A 19,465-nucleotide genomic window follows, 5' to 3' on the forward strand; every position below is an offset into this window, starting at 1 on the left:
CGCGAACGCCGCCGCCGCCGCCGACGCGAGGAGCAGCAGCGACGCCGGCGCCATGCTATCGGACCAAGGGGGCTGCCATCGATCGATGAAAATTATTTTGGGCGTGCGAATCGAGGGGGGGGGTCTTTTTGCGACGCGTACGCGCGCCTAGCAGGAGGAGACCGCGGTGGCCATCGAGCGCGAGCAGAAGAAGGCGCGGCACCAGCAGATCAGAGTGAGACTGCGTTACGGGTATCCTAGGCGTATCCTGGCTCCTCTGCTCCCCCGCCGCGGCCGGAAAGGCGGAGCGGGGACTGCGAAGCCAGGCCGGGGAATGAGAGTGTGCACGCCGCAGCGTGCAGGGAGGTGGGCGGGTGCCACGGCACCGCGCCGGGGAGGTGCGGCGTGCCCTGCGGGCACGCCGTGTTGAGCCTGAAGAGCGGGAACCGGCGTAGAACCCCGCAGGGTTGTCGCTGTTCCGGGCGTAGGGAGGAGGACCGCCGGCGGGTTCTGGGTCCGCGACTTGCGCGCGGACCCGCTCTTGACCATGCGAGAGATCTTGCAGACGGCGCAGTCGACGGTACCGTCGACTTTGATGCGCAGCCCCTTGACCGTGTCGCGGAAGCGGTCCTGGGCCGGGTGCCCAATCGCAGCGTGGACGACGTTCGCGTCCCGGCCGAGGCCGCGCGCCATCAACGACAGCATCGTCGTCCCGTCCGCGCCGAACCCGCCCTTGAGGTGGAAGTTCACTGTTTTCACCGCACTCACGACGGTGTGCATGACGACCTCGCAGGCCAACCCCTCGGGGAAGCCGCGCTAAACACTTACTAATCGACGGACCAAGTTGCAGTGAAATGTATCGCTCGGCTGAAACGTCGTCTTTCGCTCGGGACGATGTGGTTGGCCGGCGGCGCGGGGCTGCGTCCGGGGTTCGGGGGGCGCGAACATGCTACTCCCTCGCGGCTGCCGGCCGGAATCGGGGCGACGAGAGCGGGGTCCGCTTGGAGTAGCATGTTCGAGCACCCAGAACCTCGCCGCGGGGACCGCCTTGCGCGCGAGGGAGAGAGAGGGGAAAATGATCTCAGCTTCTGCGTGTTCCCGAGACGAGCGGGCTGAAGTTTTGGAATGCCCGACCCCGGATTCCCACTGCGAAGTGTGCTCAGTTTCTCTCCCCCTGGCCTGGAACATGCCAAACCCAGCATCAGAGATCGTGCGACCATCATGCGACGACGTCCAACCACTTCGAAAGTGGTTCAACAAGTTAAAGTTGCGTTCCGGCCGACGATTAGTAAGTGCTAAAGGACAACTTGTTGAACGCGTCTAACTCGTTAAACCCGGCGAGTCACATTGCTAAATGGTCACCTCCCCCCCCCCCCCGCGCCCCGGGAAGGTGCTTGGAGTCTTACGAGCCCCCGCCGCGGCGCGGCGGGGGCTCCTACTTTCGGCGGAGGAAGCCCGGCATCCCCCTCCGCCCGGGCGGCTCGCCGCCGCCGGGGGCCGGCGGCGGCGCCTTGGGCAGGAGCGGCTTGATGTCGACGGGCGCCTTGACGACGCGCTGGACGAAGGTCGACGCGATGCCCGTCGCGAGCACCGTGATGCTCAGCTCGTCCTCCATGCCGTCCTGGACGAGCGCGCCGAAGATGATGTTCGCGTCGGCGTCGACGTTCTCGTAGATGATCTGCGCCGCGCGGTCCACCTCCGCGAGGGTCATCGTCGGCCCGCCGATGATGTTGAAGACGATGCCCTTGGCGTTGAGCACGGGCACCTCGAGGAGCGGGCTCGAGATGGCCGCGACGGCCGCGTCCTCGGCGCGCGTCGGCCCCCGGCCCGTGCCGATGCCGATGAGCGCCGCGCCCGCGTCCTTCATGACGGCGCGCACGTCGGCGAAGTCGACGTTGATGAGGCCCGGCTTCACGATGATCTCGGAGATGCCCACGATGCCCTGGCGGAGCACGTCGTCCGCGACGAGGAACGCGTCCGCGAGCGGCGCGTTCGCGGGCACGATGCTCAGCAGCTTGTCGTTGGACACGACGATGAGCGTGTCCACCTCGCCCTCGAGCCGCTCGATGGCCTCGATGGCCTGGCGCGACCGCTTGCGGCCCTCGAAGCCGAAGGGCTTCGTGACGACGCCGACGGTGAGCGCGCCGCGGCCCCGCGCCGCGTTCGCGACGACCGCCGCGGCCCCGCTGCCCGTGCCGCCGCCCATGCCCGCCGTGATGAAGACGAGGTCCGCGCCCGCCACCATGGCCTCGATGTCGTCGCGCGACTCGTCCGCGGCCGCGCGCCCGACGCTCGGCTCGCCGCCCGCGCCCAACCCGCGCGTGAGCACCTTGCCGATGTGCAGGCCCGACGTGCCGCGCCGCGTGCCCGCCAGCGCCTGGGCGTCCGTGTTCACGACCCAGAACTCGACGCCCCGGATGCTCGACTCGACCATGCGGTTCACGGCGTTGGAGCCGCCGCCGCCGACGCCGATGACCTTGATGCTGCAGGGGCGCAGCTCCGGCGCGAGGCCGCCCAGGGCCATGGTCGGCGGCCCCGTTCGTCGCGGCGCGCGCCGGGCGGCGCGGCGCGGCGCCTTTTTTTGCAGGGCCGCCGCGGCGGCGGCGAGCGCCAGGAAGGCGGCTTGGGCGCGCGCCATGCCTCTCGCCTAGGCGCCTGTTGCAGTCGAGCGGAATTTGAGCAAAACTTCCACAGGCGAGCGGCTGGGTTTACCGTCGCCGTGGCGCCGGCGGCACCCCTACGTGCGCGGCGGCGTGATCAGAAGGGCGCAGCCTAGGTCGGGACGCGCGTGCGTTCCCGAGAGAGGCGCCCAGGTCGTTTGGGACGCGAGATGGGCTGCCTTCCTAGGCGTAGAGGGAGGCAGCGTCGGCGGAATCACTCGGTGGCCCGACGGGTGGCCCGCGGCGCCAGCGGAACTCGGGCCGCAGTGCAGCTTCGCGGCGCCCGGCTGCTCTCCTCGCAGGCCGCCATCAGCCAATCGCTGCGGAGGTTGGGTCGATTTCTCCAGTGGCGATGGCTCCTGGCCATCGACGAGGGTCGGCGACGACGATGGCCCTGCTCGCGCTCCTCGCCGCGTCGGCGTCGGTCGCGTTCGGCTCGAAGATCGAGACCCTGAGCTTCGAGGCCCCCTTCGAGGAGGTGAACGCCAACGGCGAGCGCGTCGTGGGCAAGTCCTGGCGCGCGAGCGGCAGCGCGGCGGTCCACAGCAACTTCGTGCGGCTCACGCCGGACCGCCAGTCGAAGAAGGGCGCCGTCTGGGCGTCGACGTCCGTCGGCGTCTCCGAGCTGAGCGCGACGCTCAAGTTCCGCATCAGCGGCCAGGGCAAGAAGTACTTCGGCGACGGCATGGCGCTCTGGCTCACGGACTCGCGGTCCTACCGCGCGGGCGACTTCCACGGGTCGACGGAGAAGTTCAAGGGCCTGGGCATCATCTTCGACACCTTCAAGAACGCCGAGCTGCTGAGCCTCCACAAGGACGTCACGATCGTCGTCAACGAGGGCAAGGGCGACGTCCAGCGTCGAGCGACAGGAGTGTTTTTTCGCGTGAATTTCGCCTGAAGATGTGAAGAAATCCGACCCCGTCGCACTTGGTAGGCGACGTCGAGCAGATGCTCGCCGACGCGCGGGGCTGCGCGGGCAACATCCGCTACCACGAGGACCGCGGCGACTTCTCCGTGGCGTCGGCGTCCCGCGCGAAGCTGGTGATCACGCCCGACGACCCCGGCGCGGGCAAGGCGTCGCCGCTGTCGCTCGTCGTCCAGCTCGACGAGGCGAACGGCGGCGCGTTCGCGGACTGCGCGGCCTTTTCGCTCCCGCCGGCGCTGAACGCCGGCTGGCTGAGCCGCGCCTACCTCGGCGTGTCGGCGTCGACGGGCCAGCTCGCGGACAACCACGACGTGCTCGAGCTCGAGGCGTTCAGCAGCCAGACGGCGCACGTCGAGGCCGAGGCGGCCGAGGCGGAGGAGAAGTACTTCGAGCCCGGCGAGGGCGTGAGCCCCGAGCGCTTCGACCGCATCGAGACGCAGCTCGACGCGCTCGTGGCCCAGCTCGAGCACCTCCAGCACCACCTCGAGCACGAGATGGTCGCGGTCGACGACCACGTCCGCGCGACGATCGACAAGCTGGCCAAGCAGGAGGAGGCGAGCGAGCAGCGCATCGACGCGCTCGAGGCCAAGGTCGTGTCGAACGTCGAGGACTCGCTGACGCAGCGCATCGCGACGCTCGAGCAGGCCATGCGGGACGCGGTGCAGAAGCGGATCTCCACGGTGGAGAACCGCTACATGTCCAAGCTCGGCGACGTCGTCTCGGACAAGATCGACAACGCGGGCCGCGGCTGGACCTGGCCCTTCCTCTTCCTCATCGTCGTCGACGTCATCGCCTTCGTCCTCGTGCGCAACTGGTACGTCAAGTTCAAGAAGTCCCACCTTCTCTAGCCGGGCCCGCCCTAACCTGACCCTGCTGCTCTACCCCGCTACATGGCGCGCATCTCGGCCAGGGTCTTCGTCGCCTTCTCGAGGGCGGCGACGGACGTCGTCAGGTCGGCGATCTGGCCCTGGACGGCCTCGCAGACGCCCATGAGCGCGTCGACGGTCTCGTCCTTGTTGAGCTGCGCGAGGACGAAGGGCGTCATCTCGCCCGTCGTCGCGTCGACGAGCTTGAGCGTCACGGCCTTGGGCACGAGGTCCGCGAAGGCCTTCTTGACGATGGCGAAGTAGGACTCGCAGAGGTCGCAGATGACCTCGACCTCGACCTTTTCTTTCATACCGAGGCCCGCGGTGAACGCGTGGAGCCGCGCGCGGCGGCTCGCGGCCGCGCCGGCGTCCGCGAGGCCCGAGGGGCTCACGGCGACGGCCGGCGCCACGGGGCCGACCTCGCTCACCATCATCGCGCGCATCTGCTCGACCTCGCCCGGCGACAGGACCTTCTTCGCGCCCGGCGCGCCGTCGTCGGCGCCGTCGGCGTGACCGCGCGCGCCGCCGAGCCAGGAGCGCTTCTCCGGCGCCTTGGGGATGGGCGGCGGGCCGCGCGGCGGCGGGGCCTTGGCCATGGGGTTCGACCCGGAGACGGACCGCGGCGACTCCGGCGGCGCGGCCTTGGCGCGCCGCTCCTCGTCGCGGAGCAGGTCCCGCTCCTTCCGCGCGAGGAGGGGCCCGACGCCGTCGCGCCCGACGAAGTCCGGGTGCGTGATGTTGATGCGCGCGAGCTCCATGTCCACGAGCGTCCGCAGCGTCGCGTCCGCCGCGTCGAGCGCGTCCCGGAGCTTGCCGTTCACGATTTCGGCGAGCCCGCCCCGGAGCGCGGGGAACACGGCGATGCCCTCGAAGTCGCCGGCGACGTCGACGAGCTTGACGAGCTCCGCGTGCACGAGCTCGACGCACCGCGTCGCCGGCCGCGCGAGGCGCCGGACGTTGCGCTGGACGAGCTGCACGAAGGCCTGGTCCGGCGTGAAGAGGCCGCCGCCGAGGCCGTGCACGTTCCGCACGAGCGTCTGCACCTCGCCGGGGCTCAGGTCGTCGAGCACGGCCACGCGGTCGACCTCGGCGGCGAAGACGTCGCGGAAGACGGCCTCGATGCGCGCGCCGCCGCGGAGCTCGTCCGTCGCGTGCGCGCCGCCGCCGTGCGGGAGCGGCGCGCCCGAGATGAGCGCCGCGTAGCGGTCGCAGAAGTGGAGGAGCGCCTCCGTGAGCTTGCGCCGCTTCGCGTCGGGCGTCTGGTCGCCGAAGTCGCTGAGCTTCTTCCTCTTCGCGGCCAGCGACTCCGCGAGCTCGCGCTCGAGCGTCGGCAGCGACACGCGGATGTGCTGCACGAGGAGCTCGCTGCAGCGCGACACGAGGTGGGCCGTGCCGAGCGTCGGCGCGAGGTCGCGGTACGCGTCGGACTTGGCGAAGTAGTCGCGCTCGAAGGCCCGCGCGTCGTGGATCGACTTCTTCTCGTTGATGTCCGCCTGCGACCGGTTGACGACGCCGACGTAGCCGAGCTTGAGCCGGGGCACGTCGCCGGACGCGCCCGTGAAGACGTCGCGCGCCGACGTGCCCCGGTCCATGAGGTCGAGCTTCGTGAGCACGCCGAGCGTGCCTGTGTGGACACCAAATCTTCGACCCGACTTCAACGTGAGCGTAGTCGAATGTTTTGACGCAAGCGCTTCGGCTGGGCTTCGAGAACTCGACGAGAGCGATCGATCCGTCCAAAAATCAGCCGAATCGACTTCGATGTGACCGAGCTAGAGAATGCTCTCAAGTTTGGTCAGGACCACCCAAACCAGTGGTTGGTTTCCACACGGGAGCGCGCGGTCGCCCGTCGGGTCCACGGACCGCGCGATCTGGAGCGCGTCGCTGTTCGCGAGGTCCGCGTTCGCGGGCGTCACGGCGAGGATGATGCACGTCGGTTTCACGACGTAGCGCAGGATCATCTCCTGGATCTGGTCCCCGATGTCGTCGGGCTGGTCGCCCACGGGCACCTTCGTCGAGCCCGGCAGGTCGATGAGCGTGAGGTTCAGCACGTGCGGGCTCGACACCTTGAGGTGGATGGCGCGCCCGTCGAGGCCCTTGTTCGACCCGCAGACGCGCGCCGTGTCCGCGTCGATCTCCTCGCGGATGGCCTCGAAGTCGTAGAACTTCTTGCCCGGCGCGTGGAGGAACTCGCCCCACTCGTCGGGACCGTTCACGAGCTGCAGCACGAGCGGCCGCCGCGTGACGATGCCGCTGCCCCGCGGGAGGAAGGACTTGCCCACGATGTTCTCGAGCACGCTCGACTTGCCCGAGCTCTGGCCGCCGACGACGGCGATCTGGGGCAGGCTGATCTCGTTGGCGCTCGACGACAGGGCCAGCGCGTCCTGCAGCTTGTTCACGAGCGGGATGAGGTGCTCCATGTCCGCGTTGGCCACGGACCCGTCGTCGGCGCGCGACGTCCGCGACGGGAGCGGCGGCGGCGGCGGCGACCGCGACCGCGGCGGCGGCGGGCGGGGCGGCGCGGCCATCGAGGGCTTCTCACCCGCCCGGGCGGGGGAGCGGGCTGCCCGCAGAGCGAAGATATGGGTGCGTTGAGCTCGGCACAACGGCACCTGCGTTGCGTTTTTGCGCCATGGACGCGCTCTCCCGCCGACTGCCGGACGTCCTCTGGCAGCACGCCATAGCGTACGGCGCGCTCGACGACGTGCGCCACGCGGCCTTGGCGTGCAAGGACCTCAAGGCCGCGGCCTACGCGTGCGCCTTCTGGGAGACCTTTAGCGCCGCGACGCTCAGCGGCTGCCCCGCCTGCGCCGCGGCGCGGGACGGCGGCGACGTCGGCCCGCTCTGCGCGTCGCCGCACTGCGCGCGGTGGCGCCGGGTCTGCGCCGCGGACCCGGGCCGCTGGCGCGCGGCCTGGCGGAGCCTCGCGGCCACGGGCCGCCTCGCGCGGCTCCGGAGCGTCGACCTCCGCGACGCGCGCGTCGACGCGGTGCGCCCGGGCGGCGCCGTGGAGCGGGTCCTCTACCGCGCGGACCTGAGCGACGCCGGCGCCGGCGCGCCGCGCGCGGCCGCCGCGGTCCGCGCCGTCGCGTCGTTCGCGGCGTGCCCCCGCCTCGCGTCGCTCCGCGTCGTCGTCCTCGAGGCGCCCGAGGCCACGGAGGCGGAACTCCTGCGCGCCCTCGCGCGCGTCGCGCGCGCGACCCCCGCAGGCGTCGACGACGCGAAGCTCAAGGTCGTGCCCCGCGGCGACGGCGACGGCGCGAGCGCCGAGCGCGCGGCGCTGCTCGACGCGGTCGCCGAGAGCTGGGCGCCGTCCCTGCGGCGGCTGGAGCTGAACGTCGACGGCGGCGACGCGGTCCGCGCCCGCGCCCGCACCGGCGCGCGCGCGCGCGCCCGAGGACCGCCGCCCCCAGGTCGCCGCGGCGCTCGGCCGCCTGCTGCGGGCGTGCGCGCCAGGGCGGCAAAAGAGAGCGACATTCCCAACTTCAAAGGCTCCGATCTCGGCCGTTTTCCACTCGTTTTGGCTGTTTTTTGGACGTGCGATCATCTCTCGGAACGGTCTCGAAGCGTGGATGCTTTCTCCGGAACGCGCGCGCGCGGAACACTCACGTTGAAGCGACGTTGAATCACCCTCGTGCTGCCCAGGTGCGCGCGGCTCGAGGACCTGACGCTGCACGCGACGTCGGCCGCCGCCGCGCGGCGCGCGGCCGCGGCGCTCGCGGACGGGGCCCTGCCGCCGTCGCTCGCGGCGCTCCGCCTCCCCGTCGCCGACGCGGACGCGCGGGTCCCGCTCGCCCTCGCGGCCGGGGTCGCGCGCCTCCGCGTCGTCCCGCTCTGCGGCGGCGACCGGCGGCCGCGGGACTACATGCCGTGGACGGCGCGCGACGCCCTCGAGCGGGCCGTCGCGCGCGTCGCCGTGTGGAAATCGACCAGCGGAACGCCCCGTCCAGCAAAAACGTCGAACCTCTCTAGCTCGATCACATCGAAGTCGATTCGGCTGATTTTTGGACGGATCGATTGCTCTCGTCGAGTTCTCGAAGCACAGCCGAAGAGCTTGCATCGAAACTGTCGCATGCGCGCACGTTGAAGTGGGGTTGAAGATTTGAGTTCCACGCAGGTGCGACGTCGCGGCCGCGCATCCCCACTGCGACGCCGCGTGCTGCGACGGGCAGGACAAGAGTGATTCAACGTCGCTTCAACGTGAGTGTTCCGCGCGCGCGCGTTCCGGAAAAATCATCCACGCTTCGAGACCGTTCCGAGAGATGATCGCTCGTCCAAAAATCAGCCGAAACGAGCGGAAATCGACCGAGAAAGGAGCCTTTGAAGTTGGGAATTTCGCACCCTTTTCCTGCCCAGGTGCTGCGACGCCTGAACGGCCGCGAGAGAGCGAGAGCGAGGGAGAGAGAGAGAGAGAGAGAGAAGGGGGGCGGGGGGGTCTTCACGGAGCGGCGCGTGGATCGGCAAAAAACAGGGGCCGGAGCTGCAAAGAATCTAGGAAGTCCCGTACATCAACCATCGGGCCCCGGCGGGGCCGGAGCTGGCATTCGAAGTATAAGTCGGCGCGATTGCACAGCGTCCGCGCCGCCGCCGTCTTCGCCGCGTCGTCGCCCTCGCGCAAGGCCCGGACCAGCCCTCGGAATTTGTTTCCCGCTGCTTCAAGACAATGTTGCACATTCAACCTGCGCGGCCGGTGTGATGCGCACTCCGTGAGAGCACCGCCGTCTCGCAGCTGTGAGACCTCCACACCGCTGCGCGCACGCAGCGCAGCGCAGGCCGGACACCATGGAAAGCGACGAGGAGAGCGTCGCGCGCGATTGCACTGCGTTTCTCCAGCAGAACACGTCGACACCGACGGAATCCGACACGACGGACGAGGAGGGCACGGAGCCGCTCCCCGACGCGAAGGAGGGCACGGAGCCGCGGCGCTCGTCCGGCGGCGCGGACCGCCCTGCCGCCGAGCCGCGGGCGCGTCCCGCCGAGCCGCGGGCGCGTCCGCCTGAGCCGCGGGCGCGTCCCGCCGAGCGTCCCGCCTCTCCCGCGCCGCGGGCGCCGAAGCGACGCCGCTTCGAGGCGCCCCCGGCGAACGCCGTGGTCATCGAGATCGGCGACAGTAGCGACGACGACGCGCCGCCGCCGAACCGGCCGCACGTCATAGACCTGACCTAAGGCGCGATCTCGCCGCCTCGTCCGCGACGACGACGGAGCCCGCGACCCGGCGTTGGTCGCGTCGTTCGTCGGCGACCTCGGGCGGGGGCGGCGCTCGCGTGCCGGGGGCCGGGCGCGCGCGGCCGCGGGGTCGTCGCCCCCGTCCGCGCGGGGCGGTCGGGGAGCTTAGGCGGCGCGCTACTCGCTCGCGAGCGCGCGGTGCGCGCGGCTCGGGGCGGGCGGCGACGGGAGGGAGCGGCTGGGGAGGTCCTCGGACGCGGCGGCGGCGGCCGGGAGGTGGCGCGCGGCGGGCACGGGCGCGCCCGGGGGCAGGTCCGGCGCGGCCCAGGCCGGCGGCGCGGCGCCGCGGCGCGGCTTCTTGGGGCCCGGCGACGGGATCGACGCCGGCGACGCGCGGCCCGGCGCCTCCGGTGCCGGCGCCGGCGCCGCGGCCGGCGCGCGCGCGCGCTTGCGGTGGAGCCGCGGCAGCACCCACTTGTGCACGAGCGCGTCCGAGTGCGACTGCGCGAGGGGCTTCGTGATGACGTCGTCGAAGGCGAGGGCGACGGCGTCGTCCTCCGCGAGGTCGAAGGCGGGCGCCGCCGTGCGGCCCGGCAGCGCCGACGCCGTCACGGCGACGAGCGGCGCCGTCGACCCCGCCCGGCGGAGCTCGCGCGCCGCGGACGCGCCGTCGAGGTTCGGCATGCGCAGGTCGAGCAGCACGAGGATGAAGCACGTGTCGCGGCGCGCGACGTCGTCGTGAACCGCGCGGACGGCCTCGACGCCGTCGCGCGCGATCTCGACGGAGACGCGCGCCGAGACGCCGAACGCGTCGAGCGACCGGCTCAGGCGCCTGGGCAGCACAAGGGTGATTCAACGTCGCTTCAACGTGAGTGTTCCGCGCGCGCGCGTTTCGAAAACAGCACCCACGCTTCGAGGGCGTTCCGAGAGATGATCGCTCGTCCAAAAATCAGCCGAAACGAGTGGAAAATGGCCGAGATATGAGCCTTTGAAGTTGGGAATTTCGCTCTCTTGTGCTGCCCTGTCAGGCGCCGCGCGTGGAGCGCGCACGTCGCCGCGGAGTCGTCGACGACGAGCACGGCGGGCGTGCGGCCCCGCGGCGCCAGGGGCGGCCCCCGCGCGTCCAGACCGTCGATGAGCCGGTCCAGCGCGCACGACGCCTCGCGCCGGTCGCCGTGCAGGAGGCCGAGCAGGCCCCGGAGGCCGCCGTCGCGGAGGCTCGCGCCGACGCGGTCGCCGTGCTCCGTGAGCAGCGCCGACAGGGGCCGCGTCGGGTTGATCTTGCAGGCCCCGAAGGGGAAGACGTGGCGCCACAAGAGCTCGTTCGCCGCCGTCGCCGACAGCGGCCGGCCGCCGGCCGCGTCGAGCGCGACGACGGCGCTCGGCGGCGCGGCGCCCGCGGCGGCCGCGGCCCGGATCCACCGGAGCTCGTCGTCGCGCGACGGCCGCGGCGACCCGGAGGACGACGTCGACGAGCAGCTCGAGCTCAGCGACGCGCTCGAGGACGTGTCGTCGCCCCGCCGGAAGACGGAGACGACGAGGCGGCACTTGGGCCGGAGGCGCTCGAGGAAGGCCGACGCCTCGGCGGCGCTCCCGGCCGCCTCGACGCGCACGGCCGCGCCGAGGCCCGACGCCTCGGCCGCGGCCCGGAGCGCGTCCGCGGCGAGCCGCCGGAGATTTCCGTCGGCGCCGACGACGACCGCGGTCGCGGTCGCCGCGAGGCAGCTCGAGCTCGAGCTCCGCCGCAGGCTCGTGACGCCCAGGGGCCGCGCCGCCCGGTCGAGCCGCAGCTGGTGGAGCATCTCGTCCGCGGACGCGTGCGCCGCGTCGAACGGCGAGAACGACCCCGCGCTCCCCGGCCGCGACGGCGTCGACGCGGCGGACTCGCGCTCGATGTCGACGCCGTCGTCGAACCCGCCGTCGGAGACGTCCTCCTGGTCCCAGAACATGGCGCGAGCGGGCGTACGGGGGCGAGAGCGGGTGCGCAGCTGCTCAACTTGACCTTGTTGACCTTGGCGTCGTGTCGAGCCGCTCGGAAGACGCTCGCGGCGGCGTGTTGAGTATATCTTCGTGTTGTGCGTTTAGTAATTGGCGAGGTGCGGCAGGCTAGCGTTCTGTGTTTTTAGCCGCGGAAGGGCGGTCGGTCGGCTTGAGCATGCTGCTCTCTCCCGATCACGCTCGTTCTATTTTGTGCTTTCTGTCACCCTTCAACAATCGAGCTTTTGTCCGAAGGTGCACCATGGACTTGTCACCACCGCTGCCCCGACTGTTCACGATGCAGCCTCCGTGAGATGGCCGCGACCTTCCTCGCCGAGGAGGGCGTCGAGGCCGCGGGCGAGGGCCGCTTCGAGGACGCGGCGTCGGCCTTCGAGCGGAGCCTGGACCTCGAGGACTGCGCGCTCACGCGCTGCAACCTCGGCGTGGCCTACGAGCGCCTGGGCCGCACGGCGGACGCCATCGAGGCCTACACGGCGGCGGCGGCCCTCGCGCCGGAGGACCCCGTGGCCCTCGTGAACCGCGGCGACGCGCTCGTGCGCGCGGGGCGCCTCGACGACGCGACGCGGGCCTACGTCGCGGCGCCGAGCCGCGCGGAACTCAAATCTTCAACCCGATTTCGATGTGATCGTATGCGGCCGTTTCGACGCACCTTGGTCTGAGCTCCGTAGAGAACTCGACGAGAGCCATCGATCCGTCCCAAAATCAGCCGAATCGACTTCGATGTGACCGAGCGAGAGATTTCCGAAGTTCGGCCCCGGCGTCCCGGCTCACCGGTTGATTTCCACGCAGGCCCTGAGCCTCGACGAGGGCCCCGCGGAGCCCTGGGCCGTCGTGAACAATTTGGGCGTCGCCTACGAGCGCCTGGGCCGGCTCGACCACGCCGTGCGCGCCTACCGGGAGGCCGCGCGGCTCCACCCGCGCTACGCGCTCCCGCGGGAGAACCTCCGGCGCGCGCGCGCGGCCGCGGCGGCGCGGGGCGACGCGGACGCGGCGCCGGCGGCGCCGGCGCGCGCCGCCGAGCCCGCCGGCGACGACGTCGCCCCGGGGCCCTTCGACGAGCTCTTCTTCGGCTGCGCGTGCCTCTGCGCGCCGGCCGCGTCGCCGGACCGGTGCCCGTCGAAGGCGCCGCCGACGCTCTGCTGCGCGGGCGGCGGCGCGCCGCCCGCGGCCCCGTCCTAACGCTTACGCCTTCTTCCGGCCGAAGGACGGCCGGTGCCTCGAGAGGGACGCGCCGAGGGACGAGAGGCGCGACTTGCGCTTCGGCTTCGCGGCGACGACGGCGTCCGCGTACTCGGCTCGGGGGAAGTCGTACGCGGCCGCGGCCTCCTCGAGGCAGACGCGCACGGGCTCGCCCTTGGGCAGCCGCTGGACGCAGCTCAGCGGCGACTCGCCGTTGACGTTCCGCTCCGTGAGCATGCGCTGGCGGACGTCGCCCTCGGAGGCGTAGGAGAGGATGAGCGCGATCGAGAGCGGGTCGCGCAGGGAGAGGGCGTAGAGCAGCACGTTGGAGCCGTCGAGCGTCGACGCCTTCTCGAGGTCGTCGAGCTCGAAGTACTTGAGCCGCTTGTTGAAGTCCGCCTCGTCGTCGCGGCCGCCGAGGGGCATGAGCTCGAGGAGCTCGGGGCACCACTCGACGCCGCTCGGCAGCTCGGGGATGCTCACGATCGGCCGGCGCTCCCGCGCGGCCTCGAGCTCGGGCTTCGCCGGGTCGCTCGGCCGCCGCGGGCTCGCGGCCTTGGCGGCGCCGCCGTGGGCCGCCTTCGCGGGGCCGCCCGCGGCGTGGCCGCCGGAGGTCCGCTTGCCTTTGGGTCCCGAGCTCCGGCGCCGGGCGTGGGCAACCGGGTGGTGGGGCGCCCGCTTCTTCCCCTTCGGGCTGTGCTGCGACTCGTGGTTGCAACAAAAAATATATTCGTAATTGTGCGACGCGCCGGCGTCCTCCGACCATTCCCGGGCCGATCCCTCGGCGTCGACGTCGACGGCGTGCCTCGTCGGATAATCGTCAGGCTCATCGCTGGGGTCCGCGAAACAGTTTCCGAAGTCCCAATGGAAGGCGGCCATGCTTCAGCCTTGTTTGAGGTTGGGGCAGCTTCTTGAAATTCTTGAACCTTAAATTCGGCTTATGAAACGGGTTTGCCCTCGCAGATGGTAGCAACATGCGGATCGAGGAAAAGAGCAACATGCGGATCGAGGAAAAGAGCCGCGGCCGCTTCCAGAACATCGACGTCGACGAGAACCGCGTCGCGTACACCTTCGTCTCGCCGCCGAAGCTCGCCCGCCGCTGCGAGCTCCGCATCGACGCAAATCTGTCGCCGGAGGCGCTCATCGAACGGTTGAGCTTCGTGCACGGCCTCGACGGCGCCGCCGACGACGGCGCGCCGCCGCCGCGGCCGCCCGGCGGCGACGGCGCGGCCGGCCCGTCGGCCCCGCCGCCCCCGCCGCGAGCCGTCGTCGACGACGACGAGGCGACGCCGCCCGAGGGACGCGACGACGAGACGCCGCCCGTCGACGACGACGAGGCGCGCGTCGAACGCTTCGACGAGACGCCGCCCGTCGACGACGACGAGGCGCGCGTCGAACGCTTCGACGAGGCGCCGACCGCCGACGACGACGAGGCGCGCGTCGAACGCTTCGACGAGACGCCGACCGCCGACGCGAGAGGACCGCCGCGCCGCGGCGCCGAAGCCGAGGGCGAGGCGCGCGCCGGCGTCGCGCGGTGCCAGGCCGCGTGGCGCGGCTTCGTCGCGCGGTCGCGGCGGCGGCGGCGGGCCGTGCGGCGCCTCGTCTTCGACGGCCTCTTCCGGCGGCCGCTGCGCCCGGCCGACGGCCCGGCGCCGGGCTTCCTGCTCTGCCGGCTGGCGCGCGTGCGCGCCGCGGCGGCGACGCGCTTCGAGCTCCGCCTCGAGGGCGCGGCGCGCCCCGTGCTCGTCGCGCGGCGCGGCGCGGGCTCCGGCGCGTTCGCCATCTTCGACGCGGCCGGGGGCCTCGCGGCGACGGTCGCCGGGCTGCCCTGGCCCGGCGCGGGCCGCGCGGCGGCGCTGCGCGACGCGACCGACGCGCTCCTCGCGACGCTGGGCCGGCCGCGGCGCGCGGCGCCGGGCTGGCGGCGGCGGCCGCGGGAGCTCGTCGGCGTCGCCGCGCGCGTCGACGGCGCGCGCGCCGCGCGCCTCGAGCAGCGCCGACCCGAGGCCGGGGGCGACGGGTCCTTCTCGCTCGCGTTCTACGGCGGCCGGTGCGGCCTCGCGAGCTCGAAGAACTTCGTCCTCGAGTCGCGGGGCCGGCCCGCGCTCCAGCTGGGCAAGGTGGGCCGGGACGCGTTCGTCCTCGACTTCGACCTGCCGCCGGTCGTCGCGCTGGGCCTCGCGCTCGCCCACGCGTTCGCCTAGGCCACCGCTTACGACGCCGGCGGCGACGGCCGCCGCCACGGGAGGAACTCCCGGCCGCCGCCCTCGTCCGCGGCCTCGTACGCGAGGTCGACGGCGGCCTTCGCCGGCGCGGTCGGCGGCGCGGGCCGGTCCGCCGGCGGCGGCGGCCGCGTCGCGCGCGGCGACGGCACGCGGCTGGGCTCGTCGCGCTCGTCGAGCGACCTGGGCAGCAAAAGGGTGCGAAATTCCCAACTTCAAAGGCTCCTCTCTCGGCCGTTTTCCACTCGTTTCGGCTGATTTTTGGACGAGCGATCATCTCTCGGAACGGTCTCGAAGCGTGGATGCTTTCCCCAGAACGCGCGCGCGCGGAACACTCACGTTGAAGCGACGTTGAATCACCCTTGTCCTGCCCTGCGAGCGACGGCCACGGCGCGCCCGGCCGCGACCTGCGCGGGTTCCGCGTCCGCGACCCGACTTCTACGCGCGCGCCGCCGGACGGTCCGGACCAGACGCTTCGGCCGCGCTTCGAGGCCTCGACGAGAGAACGCGACCCGTCCAACCATCGGCCCGATCGACGTCGACCGAGCGTCGAACGTCCGGCGACCCGACCGAACCGAACCGCGCGGGCCGCGACGACACGCGGTAGAGGTCGACGGTCGCCCGGCCGTCGCGCGGCGGCGGCGGCTCCCGCGGCGGCGGCGGCGGCGGCTCCTCGCCGCCCCGACCGAGCTCGGCCAGGCGCGCGTAGCGCCGCTGCAGCGGCGGCCCCCGGTCGTCGTCGACGTCGAAGCTGAGGGCCTTCTCGCGGGAGGGGCTCCCGCCGACCTTGAAGTCGCGCGCCACGGGGGACCGCGGGTCCTCGCCGGCGCAGACGTCCTCGTCGACGTCGTCGACGTCGAAGGAGCAGCTCGTCGGCCGCGTCGCGCGCGGCGGCGGCGGCGGCGGCGGCGGCGGGGCGCTCATGGCTCCGCCGCTCGTCGAGGCGGGCCCTCGGCGGAGGGTCCGCGCCGCGCGCCCGCGAGGTGCTCCCCCGGCGGGTCCTTCACACCACTCCGGGGACGATACGCCGACAACCTCTCCGGAAGCTCTCCATCGACGGGCCGGGGCTGCTGCTACAGTGCAGGCCAACATCAACTTTTCAGACGCATCAAATTATGTCCGCGCTCAGCCCGGCCTAGGCCGCGCCAGCCATGCTGGCCGAGGTGGCGTGGACGCGGGCGGCGCCGCCGGCGCTGCTCACGGACGCGTCGGGCATGGTGCTCTGGCTCTGGTACGAGGTCGCCGTCGGCATGAGCGTCGTCGTCGTCGTGCTGAGCGCCTACCTCGCGGCGCGGCGGGCGCCGCTCGTCGGCGGGGCCGCCGCGGGCCTCGGCCTCGTGACGCTCGCGCTGGCGCGGACGGCGTACTCGTACCGCTTCACGGCGGGCTGGGTCGACGTCGACGACGGCGGCTGGGAGGCGCTCCGCCGCGAGGCCCAAGCGGAGCGCGACGGCGCCGAGGCCGAGGACGCGCGGGACCTCGGCGGCGACGCGCCGGACGAGGCGGAGATCGCCGCGGCGCGCCGCGAGTCGTTCAAGGAGCACGCGTCGCGGCTCGCCGGCCTCGCGGCGTGCGCCGCGGCCGCGAGCTTCGGCCTGATCGCGTGCGCGGGCGCCGCGGCGGCCGGCCGCGCGTCGGGCGCGGCGCTCCTGCACGCCGCGGCCTGCGCGCTGCTCGGGGCCGCCGCCGCGACGCTGCCCCTCTTCGCGCACGGCGACCGCTGCGCGGCCGCGCTCGCGGCCGCGGGCGCCGCGCCCGCGGCCGTCGAGGTCTTCCGTTTGGCCTTCTACGCGGCGCTGCTGCCCTGGGCCGCCTGCGCGGGGCTCACGTTCGCGGCCACGGCCGCGGCGCGGTGCTGCCGGGCCGCGGACGCCGCGCTGCCCGTCGACGCGCGCCGCGCGGCCTACGCGTGCCGCCGGCGCCTCGAGGCCGTCGCGCGCGCGCGCGCGCCCGACGCCGACCGGCGGCGCTTCGAGGGCGACGCGGAGCCGGCGCCCGACGACGCCTTCGAGCCACCGGGCCCCGCGGCCGGCGACATCGAGGCCTACCTCGGCGCGTCGCTCCACGAGGCCGGCGACGCCGCGGAGCCGCCGCCGCGGCCGGAGTACGCGCGCGAGTCGCCCGGCTCCGGCTCCGACGCGTCCCTTGGCGGCCTCAGCGACGACTTCGACGACTTCGAGGACCGCGACTCCGGCGACCAGTACGACGACGACTTCCTCCCGCCGCCCCACGTCCTCTACGGCGCCGCGGCCGAGGCGGAGACCGTCTCCGCGGAGCGCAGGTTCGCGGCGCCGCCTTAAGGGTCGCACCTTCGCTTTCCGGTCCGAGGGGGCGTCCTCAGATCTCCGCGTCCGCCTTGCTTTCCTCGTCCGCGATCTTCGCCAGCTCGAGCTTGTCGACCTTGGCGGGCTCCGCGGCGCCGGTCGCGGTCCGCGCCCGCGCCCACGCGCAGGCGCCGGCGACGGCGGCGAGGAGGAGAGCCGCGCCGAGCGCGGCGGCGACGACGGCGACGAGGGGGAGGCCGCCGCCGCCGCTCCTCTTCGACGAGGCGCCCGCCGTCGGCGCGGCCGCCGGCGCGGCCGTCGGGCCCGGCGCGGGCGGCTCGTAGCAGGCGCCCGCGGGGTGCGTGAGGTTGACGGAGATCTTCCCGCGGTACTCGTGCATGCCGCGCGCCTTGAAGAGCGGGTCCGACGCGACGTTCGAGTCCTTGGACGTCGCCCAGATGAGGTCGACGCACTTGGTCGGGTCGACGGTCTCGTTGGCGTGGAAGACGGACCCGAGCGTGTAGGTCGCCGCGGTGTAGCACGCGCCCTCGGCGACGTCGAGCGCCGCGTCGCGCAGCGCCGCGCCCGAGGAGCTGCCGTACCAGTTGCGGAAGGAGCTCGAGGTCTCGCCGATGACGTACGTGTCGACCTCCTCGAGGCCCGCGGTCGCCGCGTCGGGGATGGCCATGACGATGGACGCGCCGTTCATGCCGTTGTGCTTGCCTCCCGGGTTCTCGAGGCCGACGGCCATCCAGCCGACGCGGCCGTCGACGACCTGCTTGAAGGTCACGGCGTCGCCGGCCACGGTCCAGGACAGCGAGCCCACGGTCTTGGGCACGAAGTAGGACTGCTCCCAGGCGCGGCCGCCGTAGACGAGGTCCACGGTGCCGTCGAAGGCCTCCGCCGCCGCCGCGACGGCGTCCGCGAAGCCGGCGCCGCAGTCGCCCTCGTCCGCGGGCGCGATGGACGGGAAGGCCGTCGCCTCGTGCGTGTAGGACGTGCACTGCGGGTAGTAGTCGCCGTGCTGCGCGCCGTCGCTCGGCTGGCGGAAGATGTCCGTGCAGTTGACGCGCGCGTAGCCCTGGTCCGCGCAGATGGCCTCGGAGACGGCCTCGCCGTCGTGGTTCACCAGGGGCATGCAGCGGTACCAGCAGTAGAGCTCGTCGCCGGCGCACTGGGCCGTCGACGCGAGCTCGCGGCGCACGGTCGTCTCCGCGCCGCCGGAGCAGCCGACGACGCCCGCGAGGTCGCCCGCGCCGCCGAGCCGGAGCCGGTCGCGGACCTCGCCGAAGGTCGCGGCGCCGCCGTGGAGCGGGCTCAGCGCGTCCCGGGGCGGCAGGACCATCAGGCCGTACCAGGACCGGTCCAGGCCGTCGAACATGGTCAACGCGTGCGGCGCCGCGCGGAGACCGAGCGCCGCGTCGTTGACGTACTGGTCGACGCCGTCGCCGAGCATGAAGTAGACGCAGTCGTCGCAGCCGTCGAGGTCCACGTCGGCGACGCTGCCGTCGCGGAGCTCGACGGAGAAGACGCCGCCGGGCGCGTCCTCGCCGACCGTGAGCGACGGCGTGAACGCGATGAAGAGGCCCTGGTCGACGTGGTGGTCGACGGCGGGCGCCGCGGCCTCGTCGGAGCCCGTGTCGCCCTCGCGGCGGTAGCTGTGGAAGTGCTCGAGGTGGTCGCCGCGCGCGACGACGTCGCCGACGGTCTCGTAGGTGGCCTCGCGGCCGGCGAGCAGCGGGCGGCGGTGTTCGCCGACGAGGCCGTCCAAGCGACCGCCAAAGGCGAGCGCCGTCTGGAAGACGGCGTCGCGCAGCGGCTCCGCCGAGACGTCCAGGGCCGCGCAGGACGTGTCAAGCGGCTGCAGGCCGTCCCTGGAGATGGAACCGGCAATGGATTTTCTCACCGTTCCGTCGGCCAGCTCGATTCCCTCCTTGTTCTTCTCGGCGCACTTGTGCGAGTCCAGCAAGGCGCGTCGGCGAATGTGGCCGAGGCCGGGCACTTCGACGGCGAGCAGGCCGACTTCCATCAGCGGATCGCTGAAGGCGAGCGTGTCCGCAGGGCCACGTTGCGTCGCCGACAACATCTCGACGTGCAGCTTGCGCGGCGTGTACGTCAAACTGCTGCATGTCGTTGTAGAGACGATGAGAGCAATGATGATGGAAGACATGGCTAGTTTGCGTGTGACTTGCTGATTGCGCGCTGGATG

At 72.6% G+C, this 19,465-nt stretch overlaps 3 protein-coding genes across 3 annotated transcripts; all 3 read right to left on the reverse strand.

Moving 5' to 3' along the window:
- Nucleotides 1–1,414: 1,414 nt before the first annotated feature.
- On the reverse strand, nt 1,415–2,503 carry AURANDRAFT_19162 (hypothetical protein; the record flags this gene model as incomplete). Its single annotated transcript, XM_009034263.1, has 1 exon — nt 1,415–2,503. The coding sequence occupies one exon, from the start codon at nt 2,501–2,503 to the stop codon at nt 1,415–1,417; it is 1,089 nt and encodes a 362-aa protein (XP_009032511.1).
- A 2,640-nt stretch (nt 2,504–5,143) lies between these two features.
- AURANDRAFT_19109 (hypothetical protein) lies at nt 5,144–6,955 on the reverse strand (the record flags this gene model as incomplete). The annotated part of the gene is made up of 2 exons (XM_009034262.1): nt 5,144–6,054; nt 6,256–6,955. Coding segments are annotated over 2 exons (1,611 nt in total), but the record flags the coding sequence as incomplete, so codon positions are not given.
- Nucleotides 6,956–9,770: 2,815 nt separating this feature from the next.
- On the reverse strand, nt 9,771–11,542 carry AURANDRAFT_60973 (hypothetical protein; the record flags this gene model as incomplete). Its single annotated transcript, XM_009034261.1, has 2 exons — nt 9,771–10,425; nt 10,644–11,542. The coding sequence occupies 2 exons, from the start codon at nt 11,540–11,542 to the stop codon at nt 9,771–9,773; spliced, it is 1,554 nt and encodes a 517-aa protein (XP_009032509.1).
- Nucleotides 11,543–19,465: the final 7,923 nt, after the last annotated feature.

This window comes from Aureococcus anophagefferens (genome assembly GCF_000186865.1).
Source record: "Aureococcus anophagefferens unplaced genomic scaffold AURANscaffold_1, whole genome shotgun sequence".
Lineage (NCBI taxonomy): Eukaryota > Pelagophyceae > Pelagomonadales > Pelagomonadaceae > Aureococcus > Aureococcus anophagefferens.